General features: G+C 34.9%; 1 protein-coding gene across 2 annotated transcripts in view; it reads left to right on the forward strand.

Moving 5' to 3' along the window:
• Positions 1-271: 271 nt before the first annotated feature.
• The window catches only part of TMCO7_2 (transmembrane and coiled-coil domains-containing protein 7), a 34,086-nt gene continuing 10,751 nt past the window's right edge, over positions 272-23,606 (forward strand). Inside the window, exons 1-9 of one of the 2 annotated variants that reach the window (XM_012943641.3) lie at positions 272-505; positions 5,152-5,610; positions 7,290-7,577; positions 9,457-9,804; positions 12,796-13,045; positions 15,517-15,596; positions 18,044-18,180; positions 18,305-18,839; positions 21,450-21,629. In XM_012943641.3, the coding sequence (XP_012799095.1) occupies positions 5,173-5,610; positions 7,290-7,577; positions 9,457-9,804; positions 12,796-13,045; positions 15,517-15,596; positions 18,044-18,180; positions 18,305-18,839; positions 21,450-21,629 (2,256 nt within the window). In that variant the 5' untranslated portion in view covers positions 272-505; positions 5,152-5,172. Of the gene's footprint in view, positions 506-3,260; positions 3,748-5,151; positions 5,611-7,289; positions 7,578-9,456; positions 9,805-12,795; positions 17,679-18,043; positions 18,181-18,304; positions 18,840-21,449; positions 21,630-23,606 lie in introns of those variants that run through there. The other variant, XM_051212020.1, reaches the window with a different exon arrangement.

The following is a 23,606-nucleotide window of genomic DNA, read 5'->3' on the forward strand; positions in this document are numbered from 1 at the left end:
ATACCTACTCATTCAAATCAGAAGTTAGAACTAGGGAGATCCGAAGATAACTTTGGAAAGCTATCGATATGTCGAGAAACGTTTGGTCTAAGTTGGCTAGTAGTTGTGAGAGATTTACAGCACTGTGTATCCACTCATGACTTGGTTCGGATGCGTGACCGAGCACATTTAGCTAGTACGTGTCCGGTAAGACTAGTGATGTCAATATCAGTGTCGAAGACTTAAAGAATCATTTATTTTTCGATTTTACTAACCGCTATATTAGGATGTTGGCGTCTGTACTTTGAGCGCGTAAATCGGTTGACAAGACGGTACAATTGAATAAAACAGCTTGAAGTCCGCAAACTGAGTCGTTCAACACGCTTTCAACCATCTTCTTGTAGAGTACACCAGTTGAGTATATGAGCCACATAGAAGATTGACGAAACGAAGAGGGTTACGGATTTCTTCGTTTTTGCTTTAAAAGCAAACCATTGAATGGCCAACAACATGAACAAATTTAAAAGTAAGACTGACAAGCAATCGTATCGGATCCATTCTAGTCACTCGTTTCTGTCCGAAGCTGTTGAACAAACCCTCGTTTATACCATGCGTAGTACCACGTAGACCAATTGGTTATTTAAATAACTGTCCACTATCGATAACTAAACAAGTCAATAAACTTCTTGGACGTAGGAAAAGCACTGGAGTATGTTAATCTCTACTGGTTTGAAACAGTACAGACCTAGTTATTGTAGGACTAGGAATGCTTGTAAAGCGTTGATAAGTAAGGCGAGACAGTCATATGAAAAACAACTGGATAGGTATTGTGAAAATAGTCCGAAAAGGTAATCTCGTATGTAAAGAGGCGAACTCAGAGAAGTGGTAGAATCACATCACTTTTGGTACAAGAGAAATTGTTAATATTGGCAAGAGACGATGCCAAAAAGCTGATAAGTCCAGTAGTCCTATTCACCCTAGGTTTATGAAAGCCCTGTTGGATGTAATTGCTGAACTTATGACCAAACTGTGTGATGTTTCTGCGGCTGTCCAGACTGTCAGGAGACTGGAAAGACGCAATAATTAGTCCGGTGTATTAGGTGGAGCACAGAGACTTAGTAACTACTGATCCGTCAGTCGTCAAATTAATTGCTTACTCACGCCTGTTACTCCTCGTGAAGGAGCATAGGCCGCCCGCCAGCACTCTCCATTCAACCCTGCCTTAGGAAATCCTTTCCAGTTGTTATTCCTCCTTTTCATATCTGCTTGTTCCTGACGTAATGTGTTTTTTGGCCTTCCACTTTTCCTCTTCCCTTCAGGATTCCAAGTTAGGGCTTGCCTCGTGATGCAGTTTGATGATTTACGTAATATGTGTCTTTTCCTAATTTCCTCTTCAGCTGGAAGCTGGTTTGTTCTCTCTCACAAAAGGCTATTGCTGATGGTATCTGACCAACGGATGTTGAGTATCTTGCGTAGACAACTAATTATAAATACTTGTACCTTCTTGATAGTAGTTGTTGTAATTCTCCAAGTTTCAGCTCCGTACAGTAGAACCGTTTTGACGTTCGTATTGAAGATTGTGACTTTGATATTGGTTGAAAGTTGGGTTCCATGTGTTATGTAATAATAGGGATGTGGCCCTTGCCTTGCCAATCCTCGCCTTTACATCTGCATCTGATCCTTGTTCATCGATGATGCTCCCCAGGTGCCATCAAACTAATGAAAAAGATTATTCGGATGACTATTTTAAGCTATGTGAAAGAACACAAATAAAGTTATCAGCTATGCAGATTGGGCTACGATAGATGACACCGAGTATAAATGTGCAACCTTCAAAGTGAGTTCACAGCTAGTGACTTTACAAGTTCCACTGTCATGAGATTTACAAATAAAGGGATGGAAATCTATATTACTAGCTATATCCTTACGGACCCCAGCCCTTTTCTTGTGTCTGTTTCCTATCTATTCCTCAGGTAGTTGTATTCTAATAATCCTAGAGTGACGTCAAAGTCATGGACTATCCAAGTTTCGATCAAAGCTGCTATGAGTGCCTTTAATCCGTCCACAAATACTCCTAGTTCATGGAATTTATGTCGCAGACTACGAGCATTTGTAGACAAAACTCTTAAAGACAACGACTTATCCATACAGGTCTTGGTAACGTTCGCTTTCAAGAAGTGATTACTTAAAACCCACTAAGCGAAGATCTTGTCCAGCTAGTGACGCCTTTATTCTATCTTCTAGAAACTTGCTAGGTCTTTCTCGAATGTCGGTGTCATCTCTACTCCGAGCGCTAGTTAAGAAAAGATTTCGTTGTTTTTCCGGTCCTAGGATTACCCTAAAATGTCTGCATGGTCGGGGCTCAACATTTTCCTCGGTACTCTTGACCATTCTTATCGGGTTTTTTGTTTGAACTCCTATAGAGTCATCTGGGAAAATGCTGCAAATATATTTTCCAGCCTTTCGCAAATCATGTATATATCTAGTTTTTGGGTCAGTTAATTCTAGCAAACTACTCACAATAATGTTCGATTAGATTAACTTTTTTCTAAACACTATGGTTAACTCGAATTTTATTTAGGAACTTTGTTAGAATGTTCTGTGGCTCAGAGTGGTAGTCTACCAAAGACTTATCAACCAAAAAAGCGCCGTTGGTGGCTTTTTTTTCATTTTCTTTATCTCTCCATTGTCGTCCAGTTTCCGTCGCTGTTTCGCATTTTGTTTGTTTCATTGGGAAATTTCTTTTCCCATATTTTCCAGTCGCATTACTGAAAATATACTTCAATTAGTAATTTCTACATAACGTATGCCTCAACACCGATTTCCACGACGCACAATGCCGACTAGTGTTGGGTATGGGCGGAAGAAAGTTAGGGGCGGACAAACCAAAACATAGAATCAGTCCGTGAAGTTACTAACTTTCTACGGCGTTAATTCTTTCTCCCTGTATCATATCCTTATATGAAGTGTTGATTTTTTACTGCCATTGAGGTAACTGTGCATATTAACTTGGTGTTGATTTTGTTGTGCTAATGAGGTGTGGTAACTTGGACCGATGCATATATGTGCTTGGTCTTACGTTGTAGCCGACTGACTTAGTAAATGAGTATGATTTTTTCTGGCTAAATAAAAAGTGTATGTACTACAATCTTTCAGGTCTGTGACGATTGCTGTTGAATAAAAGTATTTTGTGACATTCCTACATCTAACCAAAAGTTATATATATATATATATATATATATATATATATATATATATATATATATATATATATACATGTATTGAATAACCCATCCTTATTGTGTAACGTCTATGTTGTCTTTGGATCACCATACATACTGATGTACTTTATCTCTTCAGTTGTGGAAGAAAACTCGGCTCTCAGCATCCATCACTCGTCTGATGTATTTTTCGTAACGGGAAGCACTTTGAAACCACGAACATAGAATACATAATCAATATTGTTTATTCTAATTTTAACTTTGAATCCTTCTGTAGGATCTATAATCACTTATCCCTGTTTCAGTTTTAGTCGCATATGAAATGTAATTAATTGCCCGGTTAGCTTTCCTAACGTAAACTATAATCTCCTTTATAGACTTGCGAAGAATACTCCTATAATTTCATTACATCATTCTTACTAAACAACTGTTGCAACTGATGAACTGATCTCTGAATTTTCTGTCTTGCAATGTATCTTCTAAAGTCCTTAGTTCTTCAAACATTTTCTCATGTGTTTCCATATATTTCTCGCGGTGTTATTAACAAGTAAGCTCCACTAACACCTATCTTTACTTTGATTGAGGTCATGAATCGATGATTGTTAGGCCATCATTGGAAAGCTGGAAAGACGAAACGGCCGTTTCGTCCTGGTATGGGACTCCTCAGCGGTGCGCATCCACGGTCTCACGCGTGATTCCAACCCAGAACCTTCGATTTTGCGCACGAACGCTTAACCTCTGAACCACTCAGCCTATTTTTACACCGACAGGTCACGCACTTGTAATATCAGCTTTCCACAAGTTGTAACGACCTTAAGTGATCTGTCAAAGCATGTCAGTAAGTTGAATCCATACATTAAAAGCTCATCTGTCGTTGTGAAGGACAAGAACACTTGTTCTGTAGATTGTTTTCCTTTGAAATTTCCATTAAAAATATGTGAAGAACGAAGCATCTTAGAAATTGCGTTGTAAGTGGGCAAATATTTCTTTAAGTGTTAAGTTTGCAAAACGACGCGACTTCATTTCTGAATAGTGGAAATCCCCCAAGGGATTTCCCCAGTTCAATGTATTGCAGATTATCTCAAGATGAATACTACGGGATTTATCCAAACTATAAATAATTTATGGCTTTCTCCTAAACGATTAGAAATTGTCGTAGTTCTGCAGTGAATTTGATTAGGCTCGTGTAAATTGTGTGAAAACAGTGGGGACAACTGCAAAAGTCTCACAGCGTTTTATGTGTTACTCCTAGATTTCAACTTAGTTTGAAGAAAAACTCCAGCTCAGTCCTAATTTTGGGGTTTAAATTGTTCTTCCCTAAATTTTATTGAGTATATTGTAATGTGATTTTCCCTTGTTTGTAAGATGGGGTTGTGGGCTACAGATATTTGATTTTATTTAATATTGCTCTCTCAGTACATTGCTTTTTATTTCCTGTCCTGTCGTTGTTGCATCCAGTTTAACGTTTAAGGCGGATAGTATCCAAAATGTGATAAATTACCAAGTTATGAATATTTATCCGGATTTATGTCTTTATTATTTAATATTTATACTCGACTTATTTTATACATTCGGACACTACTTCTTGCTCGTTGGCTTGGTGCTAGTACAGATAACCTTTGTTTCATGTATGTTAACCATGAACTCTGTTTGGTTGGTTTATTGTCTCAAAAGTTTTTGTTATCTGCCTGAAAGGTGTATGGAGTCTGCTAAGTATATGTCTGTAACAGATCTTTCCCAAATATCTCGAAAGTAAATAACATGTGGTTGCTAAAGTTAACGCAGTGATAAAAGTAGCGATTACGTACGTAGTGAGCTATAAACTCAAAGTATGTTTGACTATGGCTGTATATTGGACATTCTTGTGAAAAGCCATGTAATCCTTTATATTTTATATTAGTTTTGAAACTCATACAGTGTCTAGTGTGTGCCCTTTTTAATTTCCATGTAGGTGGCTACCTTTGATCTCGTTATGGATAAATTGCGATTATTGTTTAGTCAGCTTACATCCCTACTCCCATCATCTGACTTCTCCGATCCAGACCCTTGTATTCGACTTCGTGAAGGAGTTGAAGCGTATGTACAAAAGTCTAATGATGAAAACTTACTGTTTGATCTTAATGGCACAGAAGTTCATGAGGCATTTTATTTGTGCTGTCTTAATTTTCTGCACGCTTGTAATGACTTATATGAAAGCAATGCAGCCAACGATAGCGCTGACATCCCTATTTTCAGTGTGTTTCAGGAAAAAAAATTGTCTTCATGCCTTCAATTTGTTGTCGCATATGGCGTTTATCCGCTTTTAGAAACCGGAGTTTCATTGCCCTTAAGTATGCGTTTGGAAAATTATGAAAAGTTCATCTGTCCTCGGAAGGAAAAAGATGAAGAAAGAATTGAAAAACTGATGAAGGTAATTGTGAGTAGTTTATGAATGCTTTTACCGGTTGTTGATTCATGCAAAGTACATATAAGCGTAATTGTAAAATGAAAATACAATATCTGACTAGAATAAGCTAATTTCCATCTTTTGTCGCTTTATGCACATATATTTTCGAATCCTAGATTATCGCGTAATGATGTTTTTATTTCACCTTGAGAGCCAGTGACTCGTTTTGATTAGTATAGGGAGTCAGCGCCTTCCTATTTTTTTTGCCGTTCCGTAGTTTAGGTATTATAAGCGTCTTATTTAGGACTACGCTTTAAGGAGATAATATCGTTGAAGCTTGAATTAACCAAGTCATTAGTTAAATGTTCATCACTAAATACTATGGTTTACTTCTCTCTTAACATCATATATTCAGAATTTCTTACCAACTCGTCATATCATATTTAACCACTGTTAATGTAATGATAATCATATACTAGTAGCTAGAGTTGCAACTACAACTCATGCTCAGCCGTGTAGTCTCGAAATATTAAAAATGTATTAAACGTAGGTTGATCAAGCTATTTGAATACTCATCTAAACAAATACAGTAATTAAAGCATATACCTAATTTTCCAACTTTACTCTCTACATAACAATGGCTTAAGAATTGGTGCATTTGACTTTCAACCAGTTAATTACTAGATCGAACTCCATCCCACCTCCGTTCTAGCTGCTGATTAGTATCACTAGCCTTCACACAAAAGGTTTTGCTCGAAGCTGGGTACACGAATCTGTATTTGGTCACATAGTCACATAAGTGACTAAAAACGCATCATACTTAAGTAAAGTAGCACCATCTCATACTACGGCTTGACGAGGTAAAATTAACAAAATGATTGTCAGACGAATCAGAATAATGGATTGATGGCTTAGTGGTTAAGGTGTTCGACTTTTAGCCACTCGGTTCCAGGTTCGAATGTTTCTCCACCTACTAAGGTTTTTGCAGCCGTGTAGTGTCATTAGCGCTCGCAATTGGTTCATTTTTGGAAGTAATTGTATTATGGCTAATTGTGTATATTCAAATAAATGATTTAACTTAGAGCTTCATAAGGTACAATTACTTTTAAAAGCAGGTTAGAGTAAGTTCAATGAAAAAGCACAAATTTATTGATGGCAAAGGAGCTAGTTAAACTTTTGATTTTTAGTTCAAGATTTCTGCAAATAAATTAGAGCAGTTTAGCTAAACCTAACGTCTAGTTTTTGTCGAAAATTGTTATTTGTTCTTATTAGAGCTTTATCTTGATCGAGTATTCGTGTGATAAACCCTTTCTTGACAAGCAAGTTTTTTTTAAAAACTGTAAAAACATTTCTTAACGACGTTTGTGTTCTAAACAGCAGCTCAATGATATAAGTAAGTACTTGGTTGGACAAATGAGTTACATGTGCGTATCTCACACTTTCTGCTTTCATTTACTTAGCTACGTGATTTTTCTAACCTTAGAGTATTGTCAAACATTGTACGCATAAATTCGTACTTGGTAACTAAATTGCACCAACTCGACTTCTACTACGAGTATGTATTATCGTAATGTAATAAATTTACCAGCGCGATACACCAAACTTATTTTCTCTCTTTAAATAACACTATGACACTTTTTTCGAATATCTTTGTCTTCAAACAAAACAACTGTTCGTTACATTTTATATTATTTATTATGTAGATTATCAAGTGTTTGCTTTCCTTGAGACAGTCTAAATCTTTTCAGTTACAACGATTAGTCAGCACCACTTCATTTCTGGGTGATTTAATTGCAAGTTTATTTCAATCTGCTTTCGGAATGGATTCATATTTACGAAGTAATGATTTCACTTCGGAAAGAGTTTCTTCGTTAATGGCATACATTCGTGAATCTCGAAAAATTCTTTGGAAACTGTTGCTTGAGCTACCACGTCACATTGCAATGAAAGAATTAATGATTCTTCAAGGTGGTACACAAATTCGTGTTAAGGTTAGTTTACTCCTTAATTGTAATATATACAACTATTGTTTTCCTTTATTCTGATACAGTTTGAACTTATTATTTTCTTCATCATATTTGTTCAACAAAAGTATTAATTCAGGAAATCTGATCGTAAGGAAATTCACTGCATTAAAAGGACAGTTATATAGATGTCAAAGAACAAGAAATAGTAATGAATCAGTGGGAACGGGTCAGGAAAAAGGCAACTATAAGGCAATACCGTGTATAATATTACCTTGCTTTGACTATTTATATAGGACAATAGAATTGTGTTGATGCTGGTCATTTTATATCTAAACAACAACTGCGAACTCTTTTAGCCTTAGTCTTATGATTATTGATTGTGCCCAAGGTGACTTGATGCACTAGTAGATTCTGATGTAACACATCCACTCTTCAGTTTCCAGTTGTTTTATGAAACTTTTATTTCATCTCTTGCATTCAGTTTTAGATTTAGTGAGTCGTTACAAAATTCACATCAATTTAATAAAATATGGAAATAATTCAGGTGATCGGACTCATAACTTGATAACGAGACCTTCGTTAAATAGCTACCGCAAGTTAGGACTGTTTGGCAGCTAACGTAGTATTAAAGCTATCATTTATATACAAAATATTCAACCAAGATTGTATAATTGGTCTACTTGTCGAACAGCGAATAACTATTCTAGAATGAAAATGGTTCCGGCAATGTAGCTAGTGATCATTCATTTTCGCCCATCATGGTACCTCCTTTAGAATTAATATGGGACAATTGTGAGGCTGAAGTTGCAATCCATTATATATTAGGGCACAGTGACGATAATTCTGTCGCTGTCACTATCTTGAGACATGGGCTTCTCCGGTTTGGACATGCGTTAAGGATGTCATTCCACTGGTTTCTACGTCATGCATTGTTTATGGGTGCTAAGACGAAATGGAAAAAGCTGTATATCACTGACACCCGCCGATCTGTCATGATTGTTTGGCTAAAGTTTTAAAAATGATGGCTAGAGACGTTACCAGATATATCTTAGAATAAAAACAATAGCGATTCTTCAGCAGTTTTCTTTTGCATTCCACTAAGTCAACAAATTCTTCTTGGTTGTATTTTTTCATGAACTGAACTTTTTCTTACTACAAACTCTTCTCTCTCATTGATGTGTGGGTGAGAATGATAATGATTGGTTGCTTGCTTAGCCAGACTTGTATATAGTCTGATAGGCGTTAGATGAGTTATATATTCTCCTATCCTTATTATTATTATTGGTTATTGTTGAATTGTGTCGGATTGCTATTGACTTTCGGTGTGGAAATATATTTATGTTTTAGTCAGGCTAATCACGTGTTCCTGGTCTGAGTTGTGTTGAAGTCCTGTAGAATAGACACTGAGAGGGAATCTAGTGTAGATATTTGTCTAAGACAAATTAACATCCCATTCGTAAAGACGAAGAAAAACCGAGCTTTATAACACTTATTTATTTAATTTTATCGATAACTCCTCATCATTCCTTTATCTCACAATTTCATTTAACTATTTGTATGGAGCATATTTATTTTGATGCCTATTTGCACAAGTGCTTGTTTTTTAAATAATTAAGGAGGTAAGTGGATACTTAGTCTCTCAACTATCCACTACCCAGCTCTTGAACTTCTAAACATTTTCCCATTACTTTGATAGTTTTTCCTAATGTTAATTGATGATCGCTTCTGAGTGATTTTTTGCTTAACGTTGTTCCCTGGTATAAATGTTTTGACGCATTACAGTTTACCACTTTTTCAGTAGATAATTTGTTATTGTTTGGTAGCTAAACTGTCGATTAATAAGTAATCTATTGTACATTAACAACAGTTTTTGTTAATCTATTCCTTTGCTGTTCAAATTAAGGGAGCTGTTCAGTTACCCAAAGCACCAATCTGGTTACGTAAATCTTGTGGTCGTTTACTATCCCGTTTGTTGGTCCATCCAGTTGTTATAAATAATACGAACGTTGAAAAATCTGGAAATGCCCACAATTTAGGTGTTAGAAGCTTGTTACTAGCTTCTCTGTCTCTTTGTCCTGGGATATTACCTTCGACTGGTCCGATCACTTCGATTGATCCACGTATTCAACCAAAAATGATTTCAACATTGGCGAATATTTTGACAACAATCCCCGAATTTCTTCATAATTCCTCGGATGATTTGACCAGTAGATCAAGTTATGAAAAATATTTTTCATTAGTTTCTGTTCAGGTATCTGCCACATTTATGAACGTTGTTTGTATTAATAGGAAAAGAGACGTTAATAAGCACCTATTTTGATCCTTCACTTCTAGTAACTTTTGTAGAGTTTTGTCGGTTACGTATAGTTGTACTTTCAGATACAACTACACTTGATTGCTATCTTTACTCATAATAAGGTAAGTATGATAATCCATAAAATGTACTATGCTGCGAACCGTACTCATTGTATAAAAATCAGTGGTGCTGTGATAATATAAGCAAGACTTCGGCCTAAAAAGCAGATCTTAATTCTATGGCAAGCAAGTGGCCTACACAACTGACACCCTTCTATTGTTTGTGTTATAAATCTGTTATAACGGTTATGTCCCAGCTATTCCTATTGCTTAGTATTCTCGGACACCGATTCACTCGACAAGTCCCCAAATCAAAACACGGTTGAACAGGAAGAGATTATATTCCAAATAACAAGGTTAGATGGAAGTAAGAAGCACGTCAGAAGCACAATAGGGAAAAACGTCAGTATATTTATAGTTTTTACATAAGAAGATTCCAGAATATTCTCCAACTATCGACTAGTGCTGATTGGATAAGAATCAGCCAATCAGCGTGCACCAAAGCAATCATGCATTGAGCATGCTTTAATCTAGTCTATGTCCCGCTAACACCTCCCCTCTGAGCAGATTCGTAGGATCTGGTGCTAGGGTCCAACTGCAACTGAGTGACTGGCTTGTGCTTTCGATTAGTTCATCGTCTAAGCAATAAAGAATTATCACTTTTTTTCTTGCACAGAGACTGACGTGTCTGTTCCCGGCGTTTTGATTTTTTTTTTTAAAAAAAAGTATGCATAACTTTTAATTCTCCAACATTCTCCTCCTCCGCGAAACAATGTCGGATCCTTATATCTCCAAATTACAAATAATAGGACTTTATTTAAACGATGTTTCTTGCATTGAATGTCGGATCCACTAGAAATGACTAGATGATCGCTATTTTTATTTAGTTTACTGTGCTGAATGCTCATAAAGTTGTGGCAATACGAGATGATCAAGAGCCAGACCCTGTAGATGAAGCCCGGAGTCCAGAATTGAATGAAACACTACTGGTCCTGTCTAGCCCTGAAAATAAACTTCAGCTAGAACAAAATTATGGTCCACGTGATATTAGCCGAAAAAGCTATGGGGACTCGTATTCAGAAAATAACTGCAGTGACACGATGAACCCAAATATACCGAATGTTACTCAAAATCATTGTGAGACAGAAATTTATACTGAATCAGCTTATCCGATTTCTAATGACAATGTATCAGATATGGGTTCTCAGAATAATGCATGTAATTTTGATGAAATTTCTTATAAAAATGAGGAAGATATGTCGGCTGAGTCAAATTATGGTCAAAAGTCTAATTTAATTTTGTTAGATGTTGATTTCCGTAATGATCCATTATCCACTGACGAAATTTCTAATGGATTTGAAAGTAATGCTTCAGAAGAATTAAACTCTGACCTCAAATCAAAGGTCGTTCATTATCATCTAGTCATTTCTAGTGGATCCGACATTCAATGCAAGAAACATCGTTTAAATAAAGTCCTATTATTTGTAACTTGGAGATATAAGGATCCGACATTGTTTCGCGGAGGAGGAGAATGTTGGAGAATTAAAAGTTATGCATACTTTTTTTTAAAAAAAAAAATCAAAACGCCGGGAACAGACACGTCAGTCTCTGTGCAAGAAAAAAAGTGATAATTCTTTATTGCTTAGACGATGAACTAATCGAAAGCACAAGCCAGTCACTCAGTTGCAGTTGGACCCTAGCACCAGATCCTACGAATCTGCTCAGAGGGGAGGTGTTAGCGGGACATAGACTAGATTAAAGCATGCTCAATGCATGATTGCTTTGGTGCACGCTGATTGGCTGATTCTTATCCAATCAGCACTAGTCGATAGTTGGAGAATACTCTGGAATCTTCTTATGTAAAAACTATAAATATACTGACGTTTTTCCCTATTGTGCTTCTGACGTGCTTCTTACTTCCATCTAACCTTGTTATTTGGAATATAATCTCTTCCTGTTCAACCGTGTTTTGATTTGGGGACTTGTCGAGTGAATCGGTGTCCGAGAATACTAAGCAATAGGAATAGCTGGGTCATAACTGTAAGAAGAAAGAGATTATAACAGTTTGCGATATCTAATCATGTTTATTTCTACGTTATTACTTTAAATATATAATCATGTCTCATTAGAACAGAGATCTGTTCTTGTTAGTAGTTTTGTCTTTGATATCAATTTATTCAGGTTTTTTTAGTTAGTTACTTTGTCTCTTGAGTATCCATTACTGAGCTAAGTCTTATGATTACATATTATCTGTCGATTAGTATTCTCTTCATTCATTTTATCAGTCTTCATATCTTGCATTCATTTTCGATGAATCATGAAATCATCTGTAACATACTGTCTAAACGTCTTTGCTACATCTGTCTTGAAAATTGAATGCTTAAATTCATGTGCAGTATCGTCAGATTATCATTGCTAACAAAATACATCGACTATTACAGTACTTGGGACTTTTTGAGCATTTTATCTCATCGTGTTCCTCATAGTGGTAATTTACGACTTGGTCAACACAAAGGATGGTTACATGTAACAGTAATTAGTTATATATCTCATGCTCTTTATGAGGTTTTCATCTCACCTACTTTGATTAGGTAGTAGTATGATATGAATTAAGTACTTATTACCATATACTCTAAATTTCGTTGAACTTTCTCTTAAACACACAGAATATTGTCAGTCGCATGTTCACACACTATGATGTTTATACAGCTGGGTTGTATCATCACCAGCACGAAGCCGAGTGTATAAGTTTGTTCTTGGTTAGTGAGTTACAGTAGTGAATAATTAAATTATATGTGAGCTCATTAAGTCGTATTGTATTATAAGCAAGATAACTGATTCTTTCCCTTGTTTTTTTTCAATCATTTGTTTTTGTTGGTTTATAAAGTTGTTAGAAATAATCAATGCCAAGATTAATACCACGCCGAATACTCAAACGGATTCATTAGCTGTTGCTCATTTCTTTTATAATGTTGCCATTAAATCGGTTCATGATTTATGCCAGAAATCTTCTGAAATTAATGGTAATGATGATAATATTGGTAAAAAATTATTACTTTGGCCATTGATTGGGTTATTAAGAAAATTTTGTCAGATATCTTCAGTTGTCTCAGAAAAAGAGTTAGTAAAGGATAACTGTAAGTTTTCACATTTTCTGTTCAGTTTCTACATATGTCCTTTTTGTATTGAAGAGATTTATGACACAACAAAGCAATAACTGATAAATTTTTAAAAGGCTCTACCTTCTTATTTCAGGTTTCGAGACTTTCGATACGATTGTCTGAATAGATTTATGTTTAACCGCCACTTAAATGGTTAACAAATTATAGAAGAACTTCAAATGATAAATAGAGACTGTAATATTAGCATGATTTTGATCTTTTGTGGAGAAGTTATGTAAGAAAATCCCTAACTTGACAAATGCGTATCTCCTATTATTATAGTACCATAATTAGCGATTTACTACAAAATAATAATATGAACTAAAAGTCGTGTTGTATCGTTCTGATTTTTACACCAACAAATAAGCTTTAATCTTTTGTTGAGTAAAATAATACCCTACACTGGTTACTGACGGTATAATAATGAAGGAATCTATGAGCTGTAAATGCCCCTGGAAATTACATGAATTAAGACAGGTTTCGAACTGTCATATGCAATAAAATAATACTAGTTGAAGAAGTGAATCAATCAGCTGACATACTAGTTAGCTGGAAATAAGCTAAATTTGGATAGGTCAAGGGATCAAACTTTTGGTTTAAACCATGTTGAAATGTAAAGAGTTCATCGTTAGGGTCCGTTCAATAGTCGTAGCCTGTTGTTGTAAAAACTGAATCATATGGTACATTTCCGATTATGGTAGCGCAGTTGCATCCATTTTCTATCCTTCCCTGTGTTGTGCTCTTCTGTTGTTTAGTATTTTCTGGCCTCGATACTGAAATTTTCCCAAATGAGCACAAGAATTAGGAGTTAACAATATATATTCCCAAACAGAATTCCCATAAAAGACCTTTAGTATCTTTTTGATTACTTCACCTGTGCTGGTTGGGTGAGTCAAAATTAGTTTGTTTTAGGTCTTACGTTGACTATGACTAACTGAATGACTGTATTTGCAAAGATAATCAGTTATTCGCTTGGTTTGAATAGTCATGAGTCTTTAATGATTGTACTTGATATTAATAAATACAGTTGAAAAAAGGACTTGAATTGTCAGTAAATATATCATGAATTATTTATTCACCTCTGATTTAGTGTTATTTCATATTTGTGCCTTACAACTCTTTGCTGATGTAGTAAAATATTATTGTATCAGACTTAGTTTTAGTTTGCAGCGATCAGTAAATCTCCGCGAATATTTAACTGAAAATGGCGTATTTCTGTTATTTATCACAAAGAGTTAGATTTTTAAGTTGCTTCGGTATTGACATTTAAAATATTAATGATTGCTACACATAGTATACTTCTTTTTGTTTTCGTTTCAATCCAGTTCTTGGAAAAAACCTTGCTGACTGCACACTCAAGTAGATTGCTAGTGTTGTTGCATTTATTTACTTTCGTGAATGATTATGAGATAGAATATAGTTATTGAAACAAATCTGCTACTTATTTGTTAAGTTTACTTCTGCAATCATTTTTTTATGGAAAAAGCGAAATAGCAATAGGAATTTCTCGTTGTAATTAACTAAAAAATGAGATATAATCTGGTTTGTAAACGTTCACCTAAAAATATCTAGTATAAAGTGAATCTATTTTTATTTAAAAATGATTTTCAGTGGGATGATGGTTATTTTATATCAAGAGCCAGGTACTAGGAAACTTCTTTGTCCTAGTCTACCACTAATCAGTACTATTCATTGATGTTTACTTGAAATCAAACTGAAGGCCTTTATATCTTGTTAAATTAAGATATTTCTATTCTTTTAGTTATAGAAGTAGAAATCAGAAGTTGATGTCTCCATATCTTAACCATTATATACTATTCAGGCTGGATGTTTCATTGGTCGTTTTGTATTCAAAAGTGGCGAGTGATTTTGTTTATTTATTTCTGAATAAGCAATTAATCATTAGGTTTATCTTATGAAAAACCTGAAATTTTTTGAGTTGTCTAGGTTTAGCGTTGAAGAAGTCGAGTTTTAACCACTGGATCGAGTTTCGAAGCCCACTCCACCTACCTTAGTTTTAGGCAGGGTAGTAGTTTCACTCACCCTCACACTAGAAAAAGGTGTCTGACGGTCAAATACAAAGATATTTTCTTGTTTAATGAGTTAATTTTAGTCTGTTTTGATATAAGGTTTTGCATATATGCGTAAAATTAATTCCTTTCGAGTAAAATTAAATTATCAGATTATCTTTGTCGATTTGATAGTGATGCATATATCTACAGTTTAACTCAAATGTGACCATTCATGATTTCCTCAGTAATTGAGGGCTGAATACACTGAATTCGTTTTTCACCCTATAAATACGTATCATGTAAAGTATTTTATCCTCTTGTTGGGAGTATTTTAGTAAACTAAGCTGCTTTACATTCACTTTTTTGTTTATTTTTAAGTAATAATACTTTTTTCTCTTTTCTAAAAAACCAATACAATGTGCTCACCTCTATCAGCCTTGGCATTTGATTTTACCACGAAATGTCAACTTGCCTCACATCATGATCTAGCTCGGCTACTAGAAATTATAAAAGATGTAAGTAAATAATATTATTAACTTGTATTTCTTTTTGTCATCTATTATTCACAATTGGTTATGATTTATAAATTAGACTATTTAATTATTATATTATCAATGTTAAATAATGGAACAAAATGATCATCCAGTGTTCGTCTCATTTGGACAGGTTCGTGATTTCGATGAAATTCAACAATCTTCACGACCCTATACTGACAATAATTAGAATAACCAGCTAATTAATAGAATAATATATTAATCGAAATAATTTTCAAAAACATTTTGTAATTTATTATGAATTATTTTATTTATTTATTTATTTAAACACAAACATTGTTACAAGGAGCCACCAAATATATGTACACCACACTTCGTTATTTAATTTATGTGGGGACTGGAATACTGCCCGGATCCCCAAACTGAAGCAGGTGGTTTTATTAGGGGGCCACACCCCAAGCCTCTGACCTAGAAGCCTAATCCACAAAGCAGTGGATCAATGTTCAGAGATGCAGTTCTATGGTAGCCGGTGACCAACAATAGGTTCACACGCCATTTGTTCCCTCAGGATCCTGGGACGCATGTGCACCATGGGTTTGGAATCAGGGTTTTACAACTTTCCTATGTGGATCCTCCGTACCCACCAACCGGGTTAAGGCGCCGGACATTCTGTTTTCGTGTTGTCAATTTCGTAAACAACACCCGTGCTGCGAAAAGGTAGTGAGTAGGGCAACCCTCACAGTGGCTGTATACGCGTGGCCGTTTGAGAGGTAGTGCGGACTCTCCCCACCCTTGGCCATACCAGGGCATTAGGGGGCTCATGAATTAAGCTACCTCCAGAATAAAATTCAGTTATCAGATATTTCAATATAAATGCCAATGATTATTTAAATCTTTCAATTACATCAGATAAACTATCTAAGATTATTAAGGTAGACAAGAAAGTTTTGGGATATTTCTTAGTTTTATTGATTTCTTTTTTCTAATCGTTGTAAACCGTTTCAACATAGGTCAGTGCACTGTCATATGTGAGTTTGTGTTGTTGTATTCGGGAAACAGTTCTGGATAACAGACAATAATAATGATTTTTGCATACATAAATAATACTCAGTTTGATGTTTACAGTTTATAAATGTATTTTTTGATAGCTTTTTAGAAGGTAGAATTTAGATGATTTGGTCAGAATTATATTCATGATAACTTATTATCATTTCATATCTGTCAGTTAGCAAACAATTTTCTATAGCTTGAAACTCAGTAATAATAGACTTTATGGATTGATGCCATATTTTCCTTTAACAGTTTTAGTATTAAGGATCAGAAATTAAATGTATCAGACTGCAGTGTATATATTTCTTATACTGTAAGTAATGTAACCTTTAATCAATAATCTTCGCATGAAATTGATTTAAAAATTATAAGTAAACTGATTTCTGAGTCATATCTTTGAATGCGCTCTCCAACTATTTTGATTTTAAGAAGTTAATGAAACTACCATCCCTTATATGAGGCTGCATCCGAAAGTCCCTGGGTATAAACACTTGTACACTTGGTAAATGCTGACTAGTGTTGGGGATGGGTGGAAGAAAGTTAGGGGCGGACAAACCAAAACATAGAATCAGTCCTTGAAGTTACTAACTTCTAGTCTGAGCCATGTTGGTAGATGCAGACTACCCGGTTGTGGTCGGTGCGGTTATCGTAACCAATGGTTGAAGACTGTGTGAAATGATTGAGAATCGATCACGATGGCGTAGGTGTATACACTCTTTGTTCTCACTTAAACCGTGAGATTAAAACCATTTTATGTATTTCTTTCTACGTCGTTAATTCTTTCTCCCTGTATCATATCCTTATATGAAGTGTTGATTTTTTACTGCCATTGAGGTAACTGTGCATATTAACTTGGTGTTGATTTTGTTATGCTAATGAGGTGTGGTAACTTGGACCGATGCATATATGTGCTTGGTCTTACGTTGTAGCCGACTGACTTAGTAAATGAGTATGATTTTTTCTGGCTAAATAAAAAGTGTATGTACTACAATCTTTCAGGTCTGTGACGATTGCTGTTGAATAAAAGTATTTTGTGACATTCCTACATCTAACCAAAAGTTATATATATATATATATATATATATATATAACTTTTGGTTAGATGTAGGAATGTCACAAAAATTTTTGGTTATAGAGGTAGAATTATAACAAAAAATATATTTAACTTCATTTTGATAAGAGGTATATTTTTTATATCCCAATGAACAGAAAATTGTACTTTGACGTTTCATGATTCAATGTCCATGACTTTTCTAGAATTTTCTTCTCGCCATTTAAACTTTTGTTAATTTTATCTCGGTTACTTATTTACTCTGAAAATGTTGCTTACATTAAGTCACGAAACTATCAATTTCAATTTTATCATTGATACCTACCAACTTTATTTTTATTTTTTTCTCAATTTATTAAACTGTTAGCTGTTGGATTGTCCTGAGCCATCTCAAATTGTTATAACAGAATTATGTAAATTGTCTAGACCATTATTTATATTGTTCGCACAAACAATTGAAGATGAAGATAACGTTAATGATTCAGAAAGCTTTACTTCACTCAAGTTAGTTGATTATCTTAGCTTGCTTCATTTTGTATATTGTGAACTCTCCCGTCGATACAATATTATTACGAAACTGAAATTAAATTTTTACCATTAACCAAGTTACTATACTTTTCGTTTTTAGAGAATGCTTAATCTGGATTCTTAATCGTCTGTTATCTTCTGATTTGAATTCCCGTTTCAATCGTTTGTCATTAATACGTAGTTGGTTTAATCTACCTGCTCCATCCTTGAAATTTATGCCATCAGAACTACAACATGACGTGTCAATTATGAGTAGCACTACTGATTGGCTTTCAGCTTATTCATGTCAAGAAAATCTAATGTTTAGATTATTATCCAAAGTTCAGCCTATGGAATCTTCATCCACATCTCTAGATGAAATTACAATGAGAAAACATAATTCAGTCTATGTACCATATACTTGTGTCATAATAAACGAGAAATTACCTACTGTTAATGGGATACAGAATTTCTCTTCCAGTATCAAAAGTCTTGTCACATTGCTATTTTTTATGAGTCCATCTTCATTTCAAAATAATTCTTCTAATAAACAAGTTGGACATCATTTGCATATTCTGATAGATGAAAAACAAAGTGAGAAAAATCAAATTAATGAGATCACTACTCATGCAGATCTTTTTCTGAGTTTATTGACAGTAAGTTCTACTGAATATTGTTTAATTTATTATAAAACACACTTTCAGCATCACTCTATTAAAAAGTAAAACTCAACTTTTTAATAAACGGAATACACCCATCAAGACATTAAATAAGAAAGATTAGTTCAGCGAAGAGTTCTCTTTTCGGCGAATTCATTTTCAAAGCTGTACATTCGCAAATATATATACTTATTTTTACAGGATGATAACAAGTTTATTATCAGTATTATTATCATCCTGTAAAAATAAGTATATATATTTGCGATTTTACAGCTTTAAAAATGAATTCGCCGAAAAGAGAACTCTTCGCTGAACTAATCTTTCTTATTTAAAACTCAATTGACATTCAATGATCTGGTAGCCGTACATTCATAATTCAAATGTTCCAAAATATCACGTTCAAATAAAATAATGTTACTTTTGATTCTCTGTTGCAATAACCGAACACTAACTTTAGTGTGTAAACGATCCTAGCAGAATCTGACAATATTCGGAATAACACACGTACACAATACAAAGAGAAAGACTGATCTTTTGTAAAAGGGCATTCATTGTCTCTACAAAAGGCAAGATTATTGTTAAAAATCAAGTCAGTATTTTTTTTTGTGCTGGTACTTGGTTGGAAACGTTTGGTCAGTTTTGTCTTTTCTGTGTTTGACCATGGAAACCTAGAACTTCTCACTGGGACTGTATAATGGTAGATGCTTTTGTGTGACAATTAAATTTAGTTATCTTCACGTTATCATGCTATATAATGCTGGAGAAAGTAACGCTACACTTGTCTGGCCGTTCTTCTTATCTAGATGTCCTACGTAGTCAATTAAATCTATGGGTATTTACGAAAGTTTTCGGTTTCCACAACTTTATCTTTGTTTCTATTAGCATCATGCAATTGATTGTATGAATGACACGAAATATGGCGGTAGCGAACACCGTATCCACTATCTAAGGCTCTTCTATTTCGATCCAACCGCCATATATTCGAGTATTAGTAGTAAACGCCTTCTGGAAACGGATTTCCTCTTCCTTGAAAAATTCCCATCATATCGTTTTCAATAAATTCTATTCAGGTTCTACAATTATATATCCAAATTAATAGTGCCAAGAGTGGCAAGCTTTTAGGCGATTATAGTGTGTGACTCTAGGATTGTAAAATAGAATAAAATCGTTAATTGCATTGAAATCACGAATCGATCAATGTTAGACCATCGTTTAGTTTAACCTTGTCAGATGTGAGGTAGTTACCCACTGAAAACAATAAAAAATGGTCGCACGATATTGTGGATTAGTTGAAGTTAGATATTAACACCGTTGAACGCCAGCTCTGTAGCCTAGAGGTTAAGCGTTCTCACGCGAGACAGAGGGTTCAGGGTTGGAGTTCCGTGTGCGCGGCCGTGGATGCTCACTGCTGAGGTGTCCCATACTACGACCAAACGACTGTTCATTGCTTCCATCACGTCTGTATATTTGTCTGTATATTTAGCCATTGAATCTGAAGTTTACGTTCATAGTACATTTTGGTAACAATTCGTTAATGATATTCACAGGGGTTGTAGCCTCTATTTCCTGTTCTCGAAGTTGTTTGCTGGACAGCAGTTCGCTTCGTTCTACTTTATGGATGTGAAACATGGTCATTATGAATAGAGGATATTTGTAGGTTACTGGTATTCAGCCATAGGTGTTTACGAATTATTGTTCGTTTACTTCGGGATCACAAGTAAGTAATACCTGGATTAGGAATAGAGTACTAGGTGAAGATGGGAAATAGATTGGCGAGGTAATAAATCTTCATCAGCTGAAGTGGTTTGGACATGTGTTATGTATACCCAACCACCGCCTACCTCGAAAGAATATTTCTTGGTTCAGGAGTAAGCCGAAAGAAAGTTAGGGGCGTCCAAATCAAAACATGGCATCAGCCCATAAGGTCGCTGACAATTCGACTGAGCTATGTTGATGGGCTACCTGGTTGGGGTCCGCGTGATTGTCGTAATTACTGGTTTGAAAGTTTGAATGACATGGCTTGAAATCGTATGCGTTAGCTCAGGTGCATCTATTATTTGTCTTCTCGAATCCTGAGATTCTAAATTCCTCATAACTTTTTTTGTTTTTATACCACGAATTTGTATTTTCTTTTCAAATCATATCGTTGATGACTAATCTTTCCAATTACCACTGACACTTATTACCTCTACTATTCTGGGATTTGTAATGACAACTTCATCTCTGTGATTATCGTGCGTGACAACTTGAACCGATGTACATACATACCAGGTGTTCGACGTTGTAATTGGCTCACTCACTACGAATAGTAGTTTATCTGTAACATGAATAAGAAGCTCAATATTTCTGATAATCGAGACCACATCATTTGTTGCCAACATATAAGGTATCAATTCCCTTGTGCTTACAAGTCTATTGGCTTTCTAATTTGTGTATCTAGCTGATGATGTAATAGTAGTAGTCTTTTGGCTTAATATGATTTATTCTAACTTCATCAGACTGGTCTCCATATTCAGTCGAAATTTTACATTAAGAGGTGAGCTAAGCCATATTTCGCTAACTGTTATTAATGTTTTGTTGAATTATCTACTTAATTTTATGCTTTAGGATTTACATTACACTTTCCAAGCCATTTTTGAATCAATGAATGAAGCTCTTATACCACAGAATGAAAAAGACATTATTGAGATTGGAACTGTTTCTTCATTGATTACTTCTGCTATGATTGAAAGTTTAGATGATTTAATTTGGCCTCAAGATATCAATCAAGCTTGTAATTTATTTGAGGTAATTTGAAGTGTTTAATAATATATTTCTTTTAAACTATTTGTAAAAGAACAGTTTTAGGTATATTATTACAGAGTATATTAAGAGAATTTGATAAATTATCTGAATATTCTTCTTTGGTTTAATCTCTTAAATACCTATCACATTTTATTTTATTTTGTCCACTTTTAAACATCATAGAAAGTGATTAATTACATAGAAATTAAATCTAATTTACCTTCTACTGCGTAGAAATTTGCCAATTAGTAACTAAAACTCCAGCCTTATTGATTGTATTTTGTAGTCTCTTTCAATGTAATAATGGGACTGTCTATCTGTATAGGATGTATTATTTATTATTATCAACCTGTAGTTTGTTGGTAACAACTTAAAATTAATATTGATGACAGGTCTAATAACTTGTATTATTATAAAATTTAAACAAACGTCTTTATTTCCACACCTGTTTTTTTCATTCAATCTGTTTGTAATGGATAGTTTTTTATCGTAGACAGTTTATTTATTTGAACACAAAGATTGGTACAAGGAGGCGCCAAATATAAATGCACCACACAATAACAAGAAGGTTGTAAAGGGATAAAAAGTGTAAAGTGCGTATAATAAAAAAGAACAATAATGAACAGAAATTAGTGTATGAGAATGAAACAGTTCAGTTAGCAAAAATACAACCAGAGAGAATTGTTTCATCTAAGAAATTACGTTCACTTTTATGACGAATGTTACAGCAGGATCACCACTTGCTTCTATTCTGGGTCATGTCTGATAACATCTCTAGCCATTGTGTTGTACCACCTCTACGACCCCAACCATAGAGTTGTGAATGACCAACAAAGGCCATTCGTGTATAGCTTTCATACCACGACATCATGTCATACATTGACCACATTTCCGCTTTTCGCGACCTGTTTTGACATCGGTAAATAATGTACGACATGGGATTTTCTGGAACGACATTCGTAAGACATGTCTAAGCCACTGAAGTTGGGGTTTCAATATGGTGGCACCAGTTGAATTATCATCACTGTGTCTGAGCGCACGTTCTGGACTCTCTACATTACGAACATATTGTTGGCAATCCTTCGGAGGCGATAGTGATTAAATGCAGAGAACCGTTTAATATCCTCAACTCGAAGAGATAATGTTTCACAAGCACAGAGCAAAACTGCTCTCACCGACGCGTTTTAGATCCGGTCTTTTGCAGCTAAACTAATATCAAGAAGGTACCAAAAATGGCCTCGGTCGTCATAAGCCGCTCTGGCTTTCATTATACGTGAATTGATGTCATCACTCACTCCACCACCAGCACTTGTGCAGCTACCCAGAGTTCAGGTCCAGGGTCCCGCTAGTCTTGTAAAAGTTCTTTGCACTTGGAAGGTGCAAAGCACGTGTCGTACCTACGGACACTGACTACCAACTGATTAAGTGCTGATTGCATGGCTTGGTGTTATAACTTGTCGTTTGAATACTTATTGTCTTGGCTCTTTTAATGCTACTTTTTGTGTTTGGTCGTCGCTGATTGTTATGTCGGAAACGCTTATCACTCATACTCGGAACGAGGTACTTCTGCAATTCCCACGACTCGAAAGTAAAAACACAAAGACTGGCATAAGTGATGATTTATTAACCCCAAAACACTATGACGACGACTCTAGCAGAAAATACACTCATTTATATATTGATTGTACACCCATTTTGATTAATAATTAGAATATAATCACATATGAAAAATACTTAGAGTTATAACAAATCACATACTGAGCATAGTTCATGTCAATGGGATACAAGAATATCGCATATTATGCAGAATAAAATATCATACGAGAAAAGAAAACAAATACTACATTGAGTAATCATTACATTGAATCAAACGGAAGTAACCTTGAACAAAATTCATAATGAGTAAATCAATCGAAAATTGACTTTTCTTTCCATCATATCACTTAGATATCATAGCGCAGTTGGACAATGTCATCCACA

This window comes from Schistosoma haematobium, chromosome ZW (assembly GCF_000699445.3).
Source record: "Schistosoma haematobium chromosome ZW, whole genome shotgun sequence".
NCBI lineage: Eukaryota > Metazoa > Platyhelminthes > Trematoda > Strigeidida > Schistosomatidae > Schistosoma > Schistosoma haematobium.